The sequence below is a fragment of the Oncorhynchus tshawytscha genome, linkage group LG30, assembly GCF_018296145.1.
Source record: "Oncorhynchus tshawytscha isolate Ot180627B linkage group LG30, Otsh_v2.0, whole genome shotgun sequence".
Classification (NCBI taxonomy): domain Eukaryota; kingdom Metazoa; phylum Chordata; class Actinopteri; order Salmoniformes; family Salmonidae; genus Oncorhynchus; species Oncorhynchus tshawytscha.
The window spans coordinates 35,735,096-35,755,273 of NC_056458.1; the positions used below are offsets into that span (position 1 = coordinate 35,735,096).

Genomic DNA, 20,178 nt, shown 5'->3' on the forward strand with positions numbered 1-20,178 from the left:
TCTCATAGAGGGATTTTTCTATGCCCTTTTTACATTATACAGTAGAGCCACTATACCATTGCCTCATGATATTGTTTCTTCCTAGCCTGCTCATCCCCAGAGTTTTTCACTTCAGGAAAAGCAGCAATGGGGCTGAGCTAGACTGACTGGCAGGGAGGAAGGCTGGGAAGCAGGCAGAGAGAGGGAGGAGCAAAATATCTTAAGCACTCTCTCCACTTACTGTGTGTGTCTGCTCTACCCAGCGAGCAACAACGCAAGTGTGTGAGAGAGAGAGAATGACAGAGGGGAGAGAGCATGGGAAACAGAATGGTAGAGCAAGACACTGATTCACCGAGAATGTAAAAGGCAAAAAGAGAGAGAGACACAGAGAGACTCAGAGAGAGACACAGAGGGAGAGTGAAACTGTGCGTAAAGCTGGAATGAAGCTGTGCCACAGGCAGCAGAGAAGACGAAGACTTGATCACTGGCAAACAGGAGATGATAGATAGAAAAAGAGAGGAGGAGAGAAGACGCACACACTCTCACACTTTCACACTGACTGAGAGAGCAGCAGCTGAAGGAGGGAGCTACAGCACCAGCATCTCACACACAGACATTCACGCAACTCCACACAGTCTCTGAATCAAGTAAACCTCTGCTGCTAACTTTGTCTCGGTGTCAGCAGCATCTCACAGACGGCAGGCACACAGGAGCAGACTTCTCCCCCCGTTACGTCTCTTCAACGATGATGATCCCTTTGGTGGTCCTGCTCTCTTGGATGACTGCAGCTGGTAAGTGAAAAGTGCTATCTCTATCTCTTTCTGTATCTCTCTCTGTCATTCGCTCTATTTCCGTCTTTCTCTCTTTATTTGTCTCTATCTCCTTCCCTTCTGTGGCTCTGACTGATCTGTATAGAAGTGTTTTCTCTCTTCTCTCTCCATCTCTCACTCTTTCCCCCTCTGTCTCTATGTTCTGTGGCTCTGACTGATCTGTATAGATGGGGGAAGCTGTGTAATTGATATTATGCCTGTGATGGTCTGCTTTACTGTCAGCAAGTTTGGCTGCAGTTTGATGTGCCTTTACTGTAGCTCCTTCACAGTAGCGCTGAGTGATACTTGAATTCTCTACTGTGGGATTGTGGTGTAATGTCAGAGAGCTATAAGTCGCTTCAATGATTGATAGTGATGTCAGTGGTTATGTATCGATATTGATTATTTTCTGTCCTTTAAAACGGTGAAATGTCCCGACTTCATATATTGCTGCATCTCACGTCTTGCAAGAAGGGATTTCTTCTTAGTTTGAATGAACAGGTGTGCTTGTGCTTGAGTTGAAATCATGCTTGAGGAGTTGAATTTGTACTTGTCTGCCATTACATTGATCTAAACACGCTCGCGTCGCTCATCAATGTGTCAGAGAAACACTTGCAGAAAGCAAAAAGACAAAGCCTTTTTTTCTCCTTGAACACAGACTGGATGTTGGCTGTTGCACTCTGAGAGACACGGGAATGTCTGTACTTTGAATATGAAGTAACATTAGTTATCTCAAAAACTCTTGATGTTTCATGGATAGTTGTGTGACAGTAAGACACATTTTTAACATTGTAATTTTTGTTGTTTCTCAAATATTTAGAAAATAAATTATTGACTCTACAATGCTGTCACACAGGTGCATGCAATACAGTGTGTGTGTGTGTGTGTGTGTGTGTGTGTGTGTGTGTGTGTGTGTGTGTGTGTGTGTGTGTGTGTGTGTGTGTGTGTGTGTGTGTGTGTGTGTGTTTACATACACATTATTTGTTTTACAATAATTCCCAAGCTGTGGCTTGTGACAGTAAATGAGTGTTAGAAACAGCAGATTTTAAAATGCGTCCCTCCATTTCGATACATTCCCCCTCCTCTGAAATATCTTCCTCTTCTCTATTCCTGATATACTCGCCAAGATTCGCCCAATTCCTCTGTTGCACCGTTGAACACCTATTCCACTTGCTCAGCCATACATCTCTGCTAGTCTAAATGGTAATTCCACAAATGTTATTGCTGGACCTAATGTTAAGGTTGGGAGTACAGAACCAGTTGTGTATGATTGAACAAATACTCCGCCTTTCGCCTTGGACATACAGAGTGTGCGGCACACCACTAATTTGATCTGACACTGGTAATAAAGCTTTTAATACTGCTGTCAGCAGCACTCTTTCAGGGATTGTGCATCAAACCTCAAGAGGGTGTCAGCTTTATTGCTTCGTTTTATGAGTATATGAGCGTGTGTGCCAGTGTCGGAAGCTAACAGAGGATTTCCCCCCCCCCCTTCTCCCCTCAGTAAATTGTAAGTTGGAGAGGTGGGGGGCATTTGCTATGGTTCCCAAATGGCTGCTTCACTCTCTAAGCTATGGTTTATTGCCCACTCGCTGTTGTGCAGACAGGGGGCTTTTGCAGCAGAACACAGCAATTTCCTCCTCCTCGCTCTCTGCACTCCGACTAAGTATTATAGAGTACAGGTGCTATGAATCAACAGTTAATATTGTCCTTTAATTGGGGAATGTGCTCAGTGAAACCTTTATTGAACACTTCAAAACGAAAGACATCTCATACCTAACAAGAGGCCTGCCTATAGGTCAATATCTCTTCTCCTCTACAAGCATCTCTCCTCCGAACTGCAAGCTGTCAGAGCTTGGACAACTTTAAGCCCCTAATAACCAACATATATACTGTCAATTAGTCTGGCAGTCACTGCTGGAACCTGCATCCCCATGTTAAGGCTTCTAACCAGTAAGGCTGGTTATCACAGCCCACGTAAAGGGATCGGTAAATGCTCGCAGGTGAGCTCGAACCAACCCCCAATCTCTTTTCTCAGGCGTCTGGGGGATCAAGTGCTCTTCCTCGCCGTTGCTTCTCTCTTGTGATACACTGATTGAGCGGTGTAGTTTGCATCCCTTGTTGTCAACAGAATCAGAGTGGTTGTCGAACAGAGAGGAGGGAAGTGGATGGGGGGAGGGTGAAGCCTGCTATCTGACACCACTTTTGGAGATGGCAGTCTTCCTCCGACCTTCTTATCGCTGCCATAGGCTGGCAGTCGTCAATACTTCGGCAGTTCGACAGGGAGTTATTGTTCAGAGCGGAGCTGGCTTGTCTCTGCTTCGAGAGGGAGTTGTTGTTCAGAGCAGAGCTGGCTTGTCTCTGCTTCGAGAGGGAGTTATTGTTCAGAGCGGAGCTGGCTTGTCTCTGCTTCGAGAGGGAGTTGTTGTTCAGAGCAGAGCTGGCTTGTCTCTGCTATGAGAGGGAGTTGTTGTTCAGAGCAGAGCTGGCTTGTCTCTGCTATGAGAGGGTGTTGTTGTTCAGAGCAGAGCTGGCTTGTCTCTGCTTCGAGAGGGAGTTGTTGTTCAGAGCGGAGCTGGCTTGTCTCTGCTTCGAGAGGGAGTTGTTGTTCAGAGCAGAGCTGGCTTGTCTCTGCTTCGAGAGGGAGTTGTTGTTCAGAGCAGAGCTGGCTTGTCTCTGCTATGAGAGGGTGTTGTTGTTCAGAGCAGAGCTGGCTTGTCTCTGCTATGAGAGGGTGTTGTTGTTCAGAGCAGAGCTGGCTTGTCTCTGCTTCGAGAGGGAGTTGTTGTTCAGAGCAGAGCTGGCTTGTCTCTGCTATGAGAGGGTGTTGTTGTTCAGAGCAGAGCTGGCTTGTCTCTGCTTCGAGAGGGAGTTGTTGTTCAGAGCAGAGCTGGCTTGTCTCTGCTATGAGAGGGTGGGGTGGAGAGAGAAAAGGCAGAGTGAACACGGTACCTAAATGTTTTAGCCCAGGCTGTTACACAACATGTGAAGGGAAGTGTTGGAGCTGAGACTATTACCCAGTCCAGACCTATTGCCCACCCCTAGTACCTAATCCCTATCCCCTACCCCCTTGGCACTTCATGTAAATCTGATATTTTAAAAAATGGATAGGTATTAGCAATATATATCTGCCCTCCAATACGCTAGGTGGAGTGTTTCTTATGCCTATCCAATCTTTTCAGAAATTAATTTAGGAGCTAGGGTAAGTGTTTTTGTGCAGGGCCTATGGAACTGAGCTAGACTCATTCTCTGGCTTAGAATGATGACTATCAGAATAAATGTCTTTCTTAATTAACACTGCAGATACAGAGAAAGTTATGATAAGATGAATAGAAAATATATAGGAAGCTAAAGACAGTGAAAAGCAATGGATGGTGACTTCTATGAAATACAATGACGCTGAAAATAATACAGATACTATACATTGAGGAAGTCTCAAGGCTCTGCTCGTCTTAGTTAGAATACCTCATGATAAGTTGTAGATCATACTATTTACCAAGAGAGTTTTCATCTATATCTTTAGTAGCTGTCTATTTACCACCACAAACCAATGCTGGCACTAAGACCGCACTAAAGGAGCTGAATATGGCCATAAGCTAACAAGAAAATATTCATCAAGAGGCGGTGCTCCTAGTGGCCGGGGACTTTAATGCAGAAAAACATAAATCTGTTTTTACCTAATTTCTACCAGGATGTCACTTGTGCTGCTAGAGGGAAAAAACTCTAGATCACCTTTACTCGACACACAGAGAAGGATACCATGCTCACCCTCTATTTGGTAAATCTGACCATAACGCTATCTTCCTGATTCCTGCTTACAAACTCAAACAGGAAGAATCAGTGAAGCAATCAATAGTGAATAGATGAAGCGGATGCTAAGCTACAGGACTATTTCGCTAGCACAGACTGGAATATGTTCTGGGATTCATCCGATAGCATTGAGGAGTTTACCACATCAGTCACTGATTCATTAATAAATACATTGACAACTTTGTCCCCACAGTGACAGCTCAGTTCCATAGGCCCTGCACAGAAACACTTACCCAATACAGATTTTTCTATTCTATTTATCCCATGTGTTTTTGTTTTTGTTGCACTGCTTTGCTTCGCTTTATCTTGGCCAGGTCGCAGTTGTAAATGAGAACTTCTTCTCAACTGGCCTACCTGGTTAAATAAAGGTGAATTTTTTTTTTTTATCCCAACCAGAAGCCATGGATTACAGGCAGCATCCGCACTGAGATAAAGGCTAGAGCTGCCATTTTTAAGGAGCGGGACATTAATCCGGACGCTTACAAGAAATCCCGCTACCCCCTCTGACAAACTATCAAACAAGAAAAGCTCAATACAGGACTAAGATCAAATCCTACTACACCAGCTCTGACGCTCGTCAGATGTGGCAGGGCTTGCGAACTAGAAAATAAAAGACTCTAGGAGCTCAGATGCAAAAATTTAATTACTAACGTTTCGACAGCCAAGCTGTCTTCATCAGGGTTTGCGAACTATCACGGATAACAAACGGAAACCCAGCCGAGAGCTACCCAGTAACACAAGCCTACTTGATGAGCTAAATGACTTCCATGCTTACTTCAAGGCAAGCAACACTGAACCATGTGTGAGAGCCCCAGCTGTTCGAGAGCACACTCTCCGTAGCCGATGCGAGTAAGACCTTTAAACAGATTAACATTCACAAGGCCACAGGGCCAGCCGGATTACTAGGATGCGTACTTAGAGCAAACTCTGACCAGCTGGCAAGTGTCTTCAGTGATATTTTCAACCTCTCCCTGACCCAGTCTGTAATACATACATGTTTCATGCAGACCACCATAGTCCCTGTACTCAAGGTAATCTGTCTAAATGACAACTGCCCCTTAGCACTCACATCTGTAGCCATGAAATGCTTTGAAAGGATGGTCATGGCTCACATCAACACCATCATCCCAGAAACCCTGGACCCACTCCAACTCGCATACTACCCAAACAGATCCACAGATGATGCGATCTCTATTGCACTCCACACTGCCCTTTCCTACCTGGACAAAAGGAACACCTACAAATGGAACACCTACGTCAGTCCCCTGGACTGAACACCTCCCTCTGCAACTGGATCCGTGCCGCCCCCAGGTGGTGAGGGTAGGACATTGGAGCTAGGAACATAAGCATTTCACTACACCTACAATAACATATGCAACCAATAACATTTGATTTGCTTTTTTAGACAACATCTGCCACGCTGACCCTCAACACCAGCTACCCTGTTTATATAGCCAAGCTATCATTGCTCATTGTGTATTTATTCCTCATATTACTATTTTTCTTCTATTTTATATATATATATATATATTTGATGGATGTTCAAGGATGTTCATTAGGCTCCAATTAATTTCACCTGTGAATGGCATAAGACAGGCTATTTGGTTCAGCCGTTGATCAGTTAGATTTCAACTTTTATTCACACACTCAAAAAGAGAGCCAGAGGTTTGTTGAATAGGCAATGTGTTATAACTATGCTTTCAACCATCTAAAAGCACATCCAAATTCATATGGAAAAATGATGTCTGATTTTTGGCTTAGTCGTGTAAATGTGTTGTCAGTACGCTTTCAACATTTTAAAAGCAGTTCAAATGGGAATAAAATGTCAGATATTTTTTATCTATACAAAAACTTAATGTGTTCTCACTGTGCTTGACCTGGATCGCAGTTGAGATTACATTGAAAGTACTGTACACACTGTAGTGCCAGTGATCAATGCTGTTCAAGATTCTGCACAGATTATTCTTGTAATTGTGAAGATCTCCAGAGACCTGCGACCTTTGCATGCCATGTTGAACATGCACACTTTATATTTCCACAAGATGACATTTCTAGTTACATTAACCTCAATATGTGGCCATGGATGTGTTACTCATGTGTTACTGTGTTGTCTGCTCACACTGCTATGCTTTATCTTGGCCAGGTCGCAGTTGCAAATGAGAACTTGTTCTCAACTGGCCTACCTGGTTAAATAAAGGTGAAATAAAAATAAAAATAAAAATTTTAAGGTTGAATAAATCCTGTTACATTGGTTTGTAAGACATCCTTAACTTTAGGCTATTTACTGTATTACAAAAGTATTATTGAATTGTGTTCAACATTTTAAGGGCATGAGCTTTCTCAAACTTCAGTCTCTTGACTGTCCATGTACTCATGACTATTAATGATGTGGTTGTTTTAATTTGCTTGTTTTTGTTGTTGTTGCTGTACAGAGCATCGAGATGTCTTCATGCTATAAACGTTGAAAAAAGTGTTATTATTATTAGTTTTATTTGAGCCATTGACTTAATCCTATACCTTAACATTTCTTTTTGGATTAGTTGGAGAAGTGAATCCAACATTTTTGACCGACCGTCTCGATCCTGTTTTATGTAGCATCATTTGAAATTGTTTTTTTACATTGGATAAAAGTAGAGAATTATATATCATAAACTACAGTTGAGGAACAATGGGAAAGTAATTCTGCTTTGAACGTTGATGAAATTGTAAACTCACTTTTGAGAAAATGGCCCTTGAATATTTTTGGTACCTACTGGAGAGCTCTTCGTTGTCTACACCCTGGTACCACACTGGTCGCTCTGGCCGAGGAGTAAGGTTGATCCAAGCGTTCTGACCTAACAACAGCAGTAAAGCATCCAAGCTAACTGGCTAACGTTGGCTAGCTTGCGCGTTACTTCCACACACAAATGAGAGAACAGCTCACTGACCCTTTTACTTGCCCTAGCAGAGTTGGTTAGGCTGTTTATGTTATCCAGAGCATTGGTGAATACAACTGTGCTGCTGGCAACAATTTAATTAGGCTTTTTTGGCAACGTTTACTCTTTTATTTAGACATGTAGCTAGCTAGCTAACTAAACAATAACCATAATCTCAACTCATAATGTTACTACCCAGCATGCATCTGCAGGTCGTATACATGGGTGGACTCTTCTCCCTCTCTGTCACGGATGCCATGGTTGCCCTTTGTTTGAATATGTAATCCTGTGACAGGTATTTTATACCAAGGTGTCTTCTCTTTTTGACAAACACCAGACTTTTCTCAATCTCCTTAGCTATCATACTCTAATTCCACTGATTTCAAAACTCGGTCCTCCAGAAAGTGGAAAGCAACACTTATGCATTTATACTACGTGATATCTTTCAAAAAAGTGCGTTAGAAAGAGTTACCTACACAAAATGACTAGCTCATGTTATAGACAGAAGCGCGCTACATGGCAGACCAATCCAAACTCATCTCTCAGCATGTCCAGCCAACTCATTATCTCAGCCAATCATGACTAGCGGGAAGGATGCTGACTTTTTCCTTGGCTAAACCAACTAGGCTCCTAATTAAATAATTGTATTAATATTTACAGATGGCATACGAGTTTGTTATTAAGGCACATGAAAGTTCACATGTTCCAGACAGCATTTCAACCAAAAAAACACATTTTGATTTAAAAACATTTTTTTACGTTCAAATGGCGCTCCAGTGAAGTAGTGATGCTCGCATACGCCTAGTTTCCTGAAACGAGTCACATTTGTTAACGCGACAAGTTAAGACTATTTACTGTATTACAATAGTGACATTGAATTGTGTTTGGTTGTCAACGCAACCAAATATCAACATTTTAAGGAGATGTACATTTTGTACCACTGATTTAGTCTGGCTTTAATTCCAGTTTGTCTACAAATTAATAAGTGATATTAGAGGTCGACCGATTATGATTTTTCAATGCCGATACCAATTAATCGGCCGATTTTTATATATGTATATATATTTGTAATAATGACAATTAAGACAATACTGAATGAACACTTAACTTAATATAATACATAAATAATGAAACATGTTCAATTTGATATAAATAATACAAAAACAGTGTTGGAGAAGAAAGTAAAAGTGCAATACATGCCATGTAAATAAGCTAACGATTAAGTTCCTTGTCACGATCGTTATAAGGAGTGGACCAAGATGCAGCGTGGTATGTTTCCATCCTTTATTTTGGAAGAGAAACTTGAAGCTCAAAGTAGTGCTCGCAGGCAACTATACCTAGACAAGTTCCCACAAAGCACAATGGGGAAATGCCAATGATAAACAGCTGCTTCTGATTGGGAACCATACCAGGCCAAAAGATATATGTATTCACCTAGATAGCCCACCCTTAGTCACACCCCAACCTAACCAACATGGAGAATAAAAAGCTCTCTATGGTCATGGCGTGACACTCAGAACATGAGAACATATGAAAGCTAGTGGTTCCTTTTGACATGAGTCTTAAATATTCCCAGTTAAAAAGTTTTAGGTTGTAGTTACTATAGGAATTTATAAGACAATTTCTCTCTATACCATTTGTATTTCGTATACCTTTGACTATTGGATGTTCTTATAGGCACTATAGTATTGCCAGCCTAATCTTGGGAGTTGATAAAGTCATAAACAGTGCTGTGCTTCAAGCATTGCGAAGAGCTGCTGGTAAACGCAGGAAAGTGCTGTTTGAATGAATTCTTACGTGCCTGCTGCTGCCTACCACCGCTCAGACAGACTGTTCTGTCAAATATCAAATTATAGACTTAATTATAATATAATAAACACACTGAAATATGAGCCTTAGTTTCCGGATTTGACCATAATAATGACCTATCATTTCGAAAACAAACCTTTCTTCTTTCAGTGAAATACGGAACCATTACGTATTTTATCGAACTGTGGCAACACCAAGTCTAAAAATTGCTGTTATGTCATAATTATGTAAAATTCTGGCAAATTAGTTCACAACGAGCCAGGCGGCCCAAACTGTTGCATATACCCTGACTATGCGTGCAATGAACGCAAGAGAAGTGACACAATTTCCCTAGTTAATATTGCCTGCTAACATTAATTTATTTGAAATAAAAAATATGCAGGTTTAAAAAAAAATATTCTTCTGTGTATTGATTTTAAGAAAGGCATTGATGTTTATGGTCAGGTATATTCATTCAACGATTGTGCTTTTGTTAAATCATCACCCGTTCGGCTATGTAGGCTGTGATTCGATGATAAATTAACAGGCACCGCATGATTATATGTAGCGCAGGACAAGCTAGTTAACCTAGTAATATCATCAACCATGTGTAGTTAACTAGTGATTATGTGAAAATTGATTGTTTTTTTATAAGATAAGTTTAATGCTAGCTAGCAACTTACCTTGGCTTCTTGCTGCACTCGCGTAACAGGTGGTCAATCTGCCACACAACTTCCTCGTGGAATGCAATGTAATCGGCCATAATCGGCGTCCAAAAATGCCGATTACCGATTGTTATGATAACTTGAAATCGGCCCTAATTAATCGGTCATGCCGATTTATTCGGTCGACCTCTAATTGATATGTTGGATTCATCTCCATCTCAACCAAGAATCTAAGTTAAAGATTAAGACTAAATCAAATCAAAATGTATTTAAAATTCTTTTAATGTCTGAATTTATTTTGGCCTATTCTTTAAATTCCATTTTTGGTTAAGAAGGAGATGTGTATCTAACATGTTAATTATCAACTTGAAGATTACATTTGAACTCAACCAAAGCTTGAAACCCATTGTCTGTTTTTAGTTTAACCCTGGGTTGACTTGAAACAATAGCTGTTGATGACTTTGCAAATGCTATTTTAGCCTAAATGGTCTCACTGATGATATACAGTATTATCAGGACTCAGAATAAGACCCAGATGCAGACAGTTCGAATCACAGATGTTTATTGACAAAACAGGGGGTAGGCAGAGGTCAGTAATCCAGGGCAGAGGCAGTAAGGTACAGAACGGCAGTTAGGCTCAGGGTCAGGGCATGCAGAATGGTCCAAACTGGAAAAACTAGAAACTACATAACATTGAAGATCTGACGTTGTTTCAAAGTTACAAATTCAACACATTTTAAACAAGTTTAGCCAATGTTGTAAATTGGTTACCATGAAAACATAATCCCGTGTTTGAAATGTACCCTCAAAACAACACTTTATGTTGAGGTATTTTTTTCAACTCCAATGTATTTTCGACATAGATTCCACGTCACAGTCAACATTGAACATTGATTTATCCGGAGGCTGCATTCATTGTAGCTGGGGATTTTAACAAGGCTAATCTGAAAACAAGACTCCCTAAATTTTATCAGCATATCGATTGCGCAACCAGGGGTGGAAAGACCCTGGATCATTGTTACTCTAACTTCCGCGACGCATATAAGGCCCTGCCCCGCCCCCCTTTCGTAAAAGCTGACCACGACTCCATTTTGTTGATCCCTGCCTACAGACAGAAACTAAAACAAGAAGCTCCCACGCTGAGGTCTGTCCAACGCTGGTCCGACCAAGCTGACTCCACACTCCAAGACTGCTTCCATCACGTGGACTGGGAGATGTTTCGTATTGCGTCAGACAACAACATTGACGAATACGCTGATTCGGTGTGCGAGTTCATTAGAACGTGCGTTGAAGATGTCGTTCCCATAGCAACGATTAAAACATTCCCTAACCAGAAACCGTGGATTGATGGCAGCATTCGTGTGAAACTGAAGGCACGAACCACTGCTTTTAATCAGGGCAAGGTGTCTGGTAACATGACTGAATACAAACAGTGCAGCTATTCCCTCCGCAAGGCTATCAAACAAGCTAAGCGTCAGTACAGAGACAAAGTAGAATCTCAATTCAACGGCTCAGACACAAGAGGTATGTGGCAGGGTCTACAGTCAATCACGGACTACAGGAAGAAACCCAGCCCAGTCACGGACCAGGATGTCTTGCTCCCAGGCAGACTAAATAACTTTTTTGCCCGCTTTGAGGACAATACAGTGCCACTGACACGGCCTGCAACGGAAACATGCGGTCTCTCCTTCACTGCAGCCGAAGTGAGTAAGACATTTAAACGTGTTAACCCTCGCAAGGCTGCAGGCCCAGACGGCATCCCCAGCTGCGCCCCTCAGAGCATGCGCAGACCAGCTGGCCGGTGTGTTTACGGACATATTCAATCAATCCCTATACCAGTCTGCTGTTCCCACATGCTTCAAGAGGGCCACCATTGTTCCTGTTCCCAAGAAAGCTAAGGTAACTGAGCTAAACGACTACCGCCCCGTAGCACTCACATCCGTCATCATGAAGTGCTTTGAGAGACTAGTCAAGGACCATATCACCTCCACCCTACCTGACACCCTTGACCCACTCCAATTTGCTTACCGCCCAAATAGGTCCACAGACGATGCAATCTCAACCACACTGCACACTGCCCTAACCCATCTGGACAAGAGGAATACCTATGTGAGAATGCTGTTCATCGACTACAGCTCGGCATTCAACACCATAGTACCCTCCAAGCTCGTCATCAAGCTCGAGACCCTGGGTCTCGACCCCGCCCTGTGCAACTGGGTACTGGACTTCCTGACGGGCCGCCCCCAGGTGGTGAGGGTAGGCAACAACATCTCCTCCCCGCTGATCCTCAACACTGGGGCCCCACAAGGGTGCGTTCTGAGCCCTCTCCTGTACTCCCTGTTCACCCACGACTGCGTGGCCATGCACGCCTCCAACTCAATCATCAAGTTTGCGGACGACACAACAGTGGTAGGCTTGATTACCAACAACGACGAGACGGCCTACAGGGAGGAGGTGAGGGCCCTCGGAGTGTGGTGTCAGGAAAATAACCTCACACTCAACGTCAACAAAACTAAGGAGATGATTGTGGACTTCAGGAAACAGCAGAGGGAACACCCCCATCCACATCGATGGAACAGTAGTGGAGAGGGTAGCAAGTTTTAAGTTCCTCGGCATACACATCACAGACAAACTGAATTGGTCCACTCACACAGACAGCATCGTGAGGAAGGCGCAGCAGCGCCTCTTCAACCTCAGGAGGCTGAAGAAATTTGGCTTGTCACCAAAAGCACTCACAAACTTCTACAGATGCACAATCGAGAGCATCCTGGCGGGCTGTATCACCGCCTGGTATGGCAACTGCACCGCCCTCAACCGTAAGGCTCTCCAGAGGGTAGTGAGGTCTGCACAACGCATCACCGGGGGCAAACTACCTGCCCTCCAGGACACCTACACCACCCGATGCTACAGGAAGGCCATAAAGATCATCAAGGACATCAACCACCCGAGCCACTGCCTGTTCACCCCGCTGCCATCCAGAAGGCGAGGTCAGTACAGGTGCATCAAAGCTGGGACCGAGAGACTGAAAAACAGCTTCTATCTCAAGGCCATCAGACTGTTAAACAGCCACCACTAACATTGAGTGGCTACTGCCAACACACTGTCAATGACACTGACTCTACTCCAGCCACTTTAATCATGGGAATTGATGGGAAATGATGTAAATATATCACTAGCCACTTTAAACAATGCTACCTTATATAATGTTACTTACCCTACATTGTTCATCTCATATGCATACGTTGATACTGTACTCTATATCATCGACTGCATCCTTATGTAATACATGTATCACTAGCCACTTTAACTATGCCACTTGGTTTACATACTTATCTCATATGTATATACTGTACTCGATATCATCTACTGTATCTTGCCTATGCTGCTCTGTACCATCACTCATTCATATATCCTTATGTACATATTCTTTATCCCCTTACACTGTGTATGACAGTAGTTTTTTTTGGAATTGTTAGTTAGATTACTTGCTCGTTATTACTGCATTGTCGGAACTAGAAGCACAAGCATTTCGCTACACTCGCATTAACATCTGCTAACCATGTGTATGTGACAAATAAAATTTGATTTGATTTGATTTGAAATAACATTCATTCAACCAGTTTGTGCTCAGTGGGCAATCAACATTCAAACAATTAACACTACTAACTGAGAAAGGTTCGAGTGAGATTAGTGGATGATTGAAAATGAACTCAATAATAAAATACAAGGAAATAATTATATTTACAATAATAAGCACACATTTTCTACACTTAATTTAAAGACAGTTTAGGAATCAAATGTGTCAAACTTGGAGAACAAACAGATATAAGGTTCTATTGGAGATGTTCTCTCTTCAAACAGTGAAGAGGGCAATAAGAGGGCTGTGTCCCTTGGCGGTGGTATTGGTCTCCTAAATTAGGGCGCTGTACAGTCATACTAACAGCTGTTGTATCCTGTGCACTGCATAGTGACAGACTGGTAGCAGCAGTGGGCAAAGGACCCCAATTTGACCTAGATAGTCTGTGTGTATTGATATGGTTCCTTAAAATATATATTTTTTGATGTGGTTCTGTCCTTGAGCTGTTCTTGTCTAGTAATGTTCTGTATTATGTCATGTTTCATGTTTTGTGTTGGACCCCAGGAAGAGTAGCTGCTGCTTTTGCAAAAGCTAATGGGAATCCAAATAAAATACCAAAATATCAAATCCAGGGTCGTGTTCAGAGGGAAAAACTAAAGGGATCAGATTTTGGCTAGTCGCGCTGTCAATGGGATGCTGGTGAGAAAAGTCCTCCCTGTGTTCAGTAGGGAGAACATGTTTTGATACAGAGTGAAACAGGAACACATAATATCTTAACTTTTCCAGTATTAGACATTCATTTTGGTTTTCTGTTTGCTACGGAGTGCCTTACTGAACATGACCCAGGCCATGAGTTTCTCTGAAGGAGCATATACTGCTCAATTGGATATTATATAAGAGCTATTTACATTAGGCATACATGCAATGTCAGAGAGAGAGATTAAACATAATGAGTTATAGAGTTAGACAGTATGTTATATTTTGGAAGCCTAACGTTATCCATTCAAACATGCAATATGTCAGAATTACATGTACCTGCAATAACTCCTTTTCACAGGACGTCTCGCATATATTTGAAGCCTATTTATAGAACACAAGTGACTGTTGGTATTAGAGGTTAAGTGTGTTGATTATACAGCGATTCAACACTCCTCCACCTCTCCTTATACATCTTTGTATAAATTCTTCTATCTTGGAACTCCTTGCAGTGGCACTTGTTCCCTTTACGGTAGGGGCAGTGCTGAGCACTGAGCAGCATCTCTCTCTCAACCCCACTCCACCCCCGCTAACGTTCTCCATACTAAACTCTCCTGTGATTCCGCCACTCAACGATTACCACTGCTGACAGTCACACAGAGATCACAGTCCCCCTGTACTCTGAATGGAAGGGGTGGTGATGCCCTCGAACACAACTCTGAAAGAGGAATTAAGTAGCAATGCCATGTCTGGCTCATGCTGCCTCCAGGAACTTTTCTCACCATAATACGAACTAGCAGAAAATGTACTATTTTACATGGCACACTGTCAAGTGGAAAGTAATCACGATACCTTTTTCTTACGATGAGTCAGAGGCACTTAAACGGTTTGAGTAAGGAAGCCACGTGGGAAGATGTTCACCTGTAGGGTTGCGCAGTTGACCATCAGAGAGCCAGAGCCAATCTAAAATCATTATCCTAGATAGACTGGCGGTTTAGGAGATGACCTCACAAGTCACAATCTGGAACCGGTGAGCGCACTATGACGCAACACCCTCTCACTCTTCTAGCTACAGCCTGTGGCTTTGGATGAGTTCCCTAAGGGAATGACCACAGTTTAACCTCATCCTAACAACACAGGGAAGTCCTATTGACTTTCCCAATGGCTCGTGGTTGAGCTTGTTTATGCTTCATTCATCTTCAAGGACAGCCCCGAGGTGACCTCGGCTTGATCTGGTCAAAGACCCACTCACCACTATGCAGTCTGGCAGTGTCTGCATTAACCTAGGAAGACTGCAGTGATTGTAGTGGCCTCACTATACTTGAGCAAACGTATGAAAGAAAATACACTGCTTCTAGATGTTTTGGCAACTGGCAAGATATGGTGCCACAGCCCCTTACTGCCTTCAGAATTGACAACATAGCAGTTAATGGAATATAGATATTTAGAAGTATTGTCATGCTAGTCAAAGCTGCCTGTCAGTATGCTCTGTAGTTATTTTTTGTTGTTGTCTTTGATTTACATATTATAGATGCAACCTGCCTACACACAGTTTGAAGTACAATACCAACATAGCTACTGTAGTAAGTTAAAGCTGTGTGCTGGAAAACATTGGTTGAACATTAATGGAATAAGCATTGTGGTGCTCGTGAATTTCCATTATTTTCCGGCTTCAGACCAATGCCTCTTCGCATACTTTTTAATATTTTTAATTTAGGTTTGTGGCTTGTTACGCAGGCAATATGTGCTTACAGAACATTGGGCAGCACCATCACATTACTGGCAATCTATGACACCAATGCGTAGAGCGATACACAGCCAGATAGAGACACTTGGTGAATAGCCTGTACCTTGGACAGTACCGGTACCTTGGACAGTAACTTTTCAGCACCTTGGACAACACCTGTACCTTGGACAGGGTACAATCAGGACATTGTACAACAACTGTACGTTGGACATTACCCATTCAGCACCATGGACAACACATGTACCTTGGATAGTACCCTTTCAGCACCTTGGACATCACCCTGAAATTACTCTCACTCTGTGACACCAATGCATAGATAGAGACAGCCAAATAAAATGCTGACCTGATCAGTTCACACACATACTTACAAACCAGGATTTGTTTTCTATTAACATTTAAATATTGATTGATGAAATGAATTGAAAACAACAGGCCTTCTTCATTTTTGAACTGAGAATTTCCATTTGCTTCCTGAATCGACTGCACTGAAATGGAATTTGACCCCATAGCACCATGAGAAACACCCATACTCACTCACTCACTCACTCACTCACTCACTCACTCACTCACTCACTCCACTCACTCACTCACTCACTCACTCACTCACCACCACTCACTCACTCACTCACTCACTCACTGTTCTTTATAACATGCATATATAGGAACACAGTGATGGACCAGAGCATAAATAAGTTAACAGCGAATGAAAATAGTATAATGGAAGTGTAGTACAGCTCTGTGCAGTGAGTTCCACACTGCTCCCAAAAGCACACTGCACTGCTCCAAACGCATTTTTTCTCTGATAACTGACGGATTAATGGACTCCAACCTGATGCCTAATGCACAGGAAACAATCACCAGAGACCCCACTCCCTCTCCCCCTTTTGAGCCGCCCGACACAGATTGCTTCCGAAATGGCACAGAATGGCCTCGCCATAACTCACTCATCAACTCCAGGTCCCCAGAGAGAGAAAATAACCCGGAATTGCCACTAATCACTCCAATGATCAATAGCGATCGATACCTAGACTGGGTTGGTCGATTCATGGATATCCATTTGACAAAAATGATGGTTAGGGCAGAAGGGGAAATGGAGCGAAAAAGAAGCTTATGCATACAATTTGGCTTATTTTTCTAGTTTATCATCTCTCACAATGATTTGAGCTCTCATTACAGTTGCACATTTACCACTGTTTGTCAATCTCTAGCGGTTATTGTAAATCAAGCAAAAGGATGTGCATTGTATGTTCATATGTGGGTGCTTACTGTAGCTAGCTACACATCCATAGACATACAGTTATTTTTATCCTCCACTACACAAAGAGCAAGTAAATAGTTAACTAGCTATGTTACTTCAGCTGTATTGCAAGGCAAACTTATGCAATTGTACATTCAAATTAATTTTCCTGTCATAACCCTAGCTAGCTAGCTGGGTAATGTTAGCTAATCAGCTAACTTGCTAAATAGCCATTTTCATAAATGAACTTTATCACAAAAAAATATGCACAAAGTTTGTCTCTACATTAACTAACATATTCCTCTCAATTGTAAATGTTTTGCTTGACTCGTTATGATGTTATAACTACTTACATTTGGTTCCATCTTAATGTTGTGTCAGCCATCTTCACCCAGGGATGAGAGGCTTGCGTCAAATTCGTAATTGGAACCACTTGATATGATTGGTCATATAAAATCCTTGGGACCCAAATGCATAACGAGTGCTCTAACTCCCCCTTGGGGTGGTCTGGAGCAATGAAGCCTTGATGCTGGGTACCTCTAAGTCCCGCAGTGCAAGCTTGCAACTTTTAATGGAGGAACCACTGTACCTCAGAGTACATCTGTGCATTACATGTGATTGCACGCCATGCAGGTTTGATTTTGTGCCTTGATTTTGTCTCCCGCAATCATTTCAACACACATTCTTCCACTGCCGAAGCAATTTGCGGAAACATCAACATAATTTTTCCTATTCTATTGCCGCTATGAATCAAGCGCCTGTCGCCACAGATCTACTGCGGCATTGCACACTGTTGTTGCATTGCCTTTTCCTGGCAGCATTTGAAAAATGCTGGAGTAAACAAGCCAGTGAAGGTATTGACAGAGCTGTTAAGTCCTGCACGGATCCACAGAATGAAATATGTGTTTTTGTGTTGCAGGACAGGAGGCACTTTGAAGAATTGAGCTGTTGATCTGATAAGGAAAGCAGGGTCGTTCCATGTCATTTTAGCAAGCCATGACACCCACCATCTCCAGAATATTCTGAAATCCTGTCTGTAGCAATAAGCATTCCGGAAACATTATTTTGTTAGAATATATTTTGATTTCTGAACAAATAAGCTTGTTGATGGCACCCAAATTAGCTATTTTAAATTAAAGGATTGATATAATATTCAATAATTATAGTACCTAACATCCGATTTTGAGCAAACTTTTTTCTAATTAAGAGTAAGACATGAGGAATCCAAGGAAGTGGTCAAAAGCAACCCACTCTTCGGTTTTGTTAACCTGGCCACTGTTTCAAATGCTAACTTTAAAAAATTAGCATTTGAAACAGTGGCCAGGTAAACAAAAGTATGGGTTGCTGTCATACCTGGTCCAAGACTGCTTTATTAAGGAGGGTGGGGGGATTTTTTTTTAAATCACCTAATAGAAGAAATAGCACCATTTAGTGGTCAGAAGCTGGTAATATCAGGATGTAGGATGGAACATAAACCCAACAACTTCAATGACAAATTTCCCTAAACAGGGGAAAAAAACTCACTGAGAATACATTGCATAGGATGAAGAAACAATACTCCGACCTGCAGTTCCCTACTGCTTGTCAGACACATAGGATGAAAAAACAATACTCCGACCTGCAGTTCCATACTGCTTGTCAGTCACATAGGATGAAAAAACAATACTCCGACCTGCAGTTCCATACTGCTTGTCAGACACATAGGATGAAAAAACAATACTCCGACCTGCAGTTCCCTACTGCTTGTCAGACACATAGGATGAAAAAACAATACTCCGACCTGCAGTTCCCTACTGCTTGTCAGTCACATAGGATGAAAAAACAATACTCCGACCTGCAGTTCCATACTGCTTGTCAGACACATAGGATGAAAAAACAATACTCCGACCTGCAGTTCCCTACTGCTTGTCAGACACATAGGATGAAGAAACAATACTCTGACCTGCAGTTCCATACTGCTTGTCAGACATAGAACTGATACTATATACTCATTGTTGGGGTGGGATTGGCGTGGGGTGTTGGAGGTCCGTGGATGTTCCTCATGTCTTACTGATTGCTTGAATGTTTTTGGTGTCCAAATCAGATGTTGGGTACAAAAATGATCGAATATTATATAAATAATCCCATTAATAAAAATGGCCATGTTGGGTGCAATCAATTAGCTTAATTTTTCAGAGATCAATTTCAACAAAATTATGTTGCAGGAATGCTAATCTTATCCATTGCTAACAACAGAAATTATTTCGAAATCCTCTTTCTTGTGCTTTTTGAGCTTGAATGACCCGGTGTCTGCCGGAATTTTCTGGCACAGCCCCTACTTCACCTGGACAGACTTGACTAAGTCTTTCTGTGTCTCTCTACTCTCTCGCTATCTCTCTCTCTCTCTCTCTCTACCTCGCTCTCTCTCTCTCTCTACTCTCTCTACTCTCTCTCCCTGTATTTATGCTCCACACACACACTCTTGTAAATGTGGGGAGACCATCTGATTGCGTGACACACACTAGCTGATGTTGAGATGTGAGATGTGTGCGTGTGCAAGTGTGTGTGTCTGTGTGTGTGTGTGTGGGGGGGGGGTCAGGCTCCGCAACACCAATTACAACCATGCGCCTCGTTTTTGCAATATAAATGTAAATCAGCCTTTTAACTCATACACATGGTCTCTGAGAAGTGTAGGGATGGGGACCGAGTGAAGCGCCTCACCTTCAGATAATGATGTGTATTTCCCTGCCATTACCATGCATCCCTCACACAGGCACGCTGCCATGAACATAGCATCTATAGCAATGCTAGGTTAGCTAGCATCCTTTTGTACACTTGTTTTCTGCTTTGTTGTTGGTTCGTCAATGGCTAGCTAGCTAGCTAACTGGTTAGAGGAGTGACCAGTCTTCTTATCCTGAAGAGTCTCAGTGGAGGGGCTTTTCTTATCATTAGAGCTTGGTGTTTGTCTGTGATCTA

General features: G+C 42.3%; 1 protein-coding gene across 2 annotated transcripts in view; it reads left to right on the top strand.

Moving 5' to 3' along the window:
* The first annotated feature begins 212 nt into the window (after nt 1–212).
* kirrel3a (kirre like nephrin family adhesion molecule 3a) overlaps nt 213–20,178 on the top strand; it is a 279,028-nt gene continuing 259,062 nt past the window's right edge. For both annotated transcript variants that reach the window (XM_024393565.2, XM_024393566.2), the window contains exon 1: nt 213–770. In XM_024393565.2, coding sequence (XP_024249333.1) covers nt 725–770 — 46 coding nt within the window. In that variant the 5' untranslated portion in view covers nt 213–724. The remainder of the gene's footprint in view (nt 771–20,178) is intronic.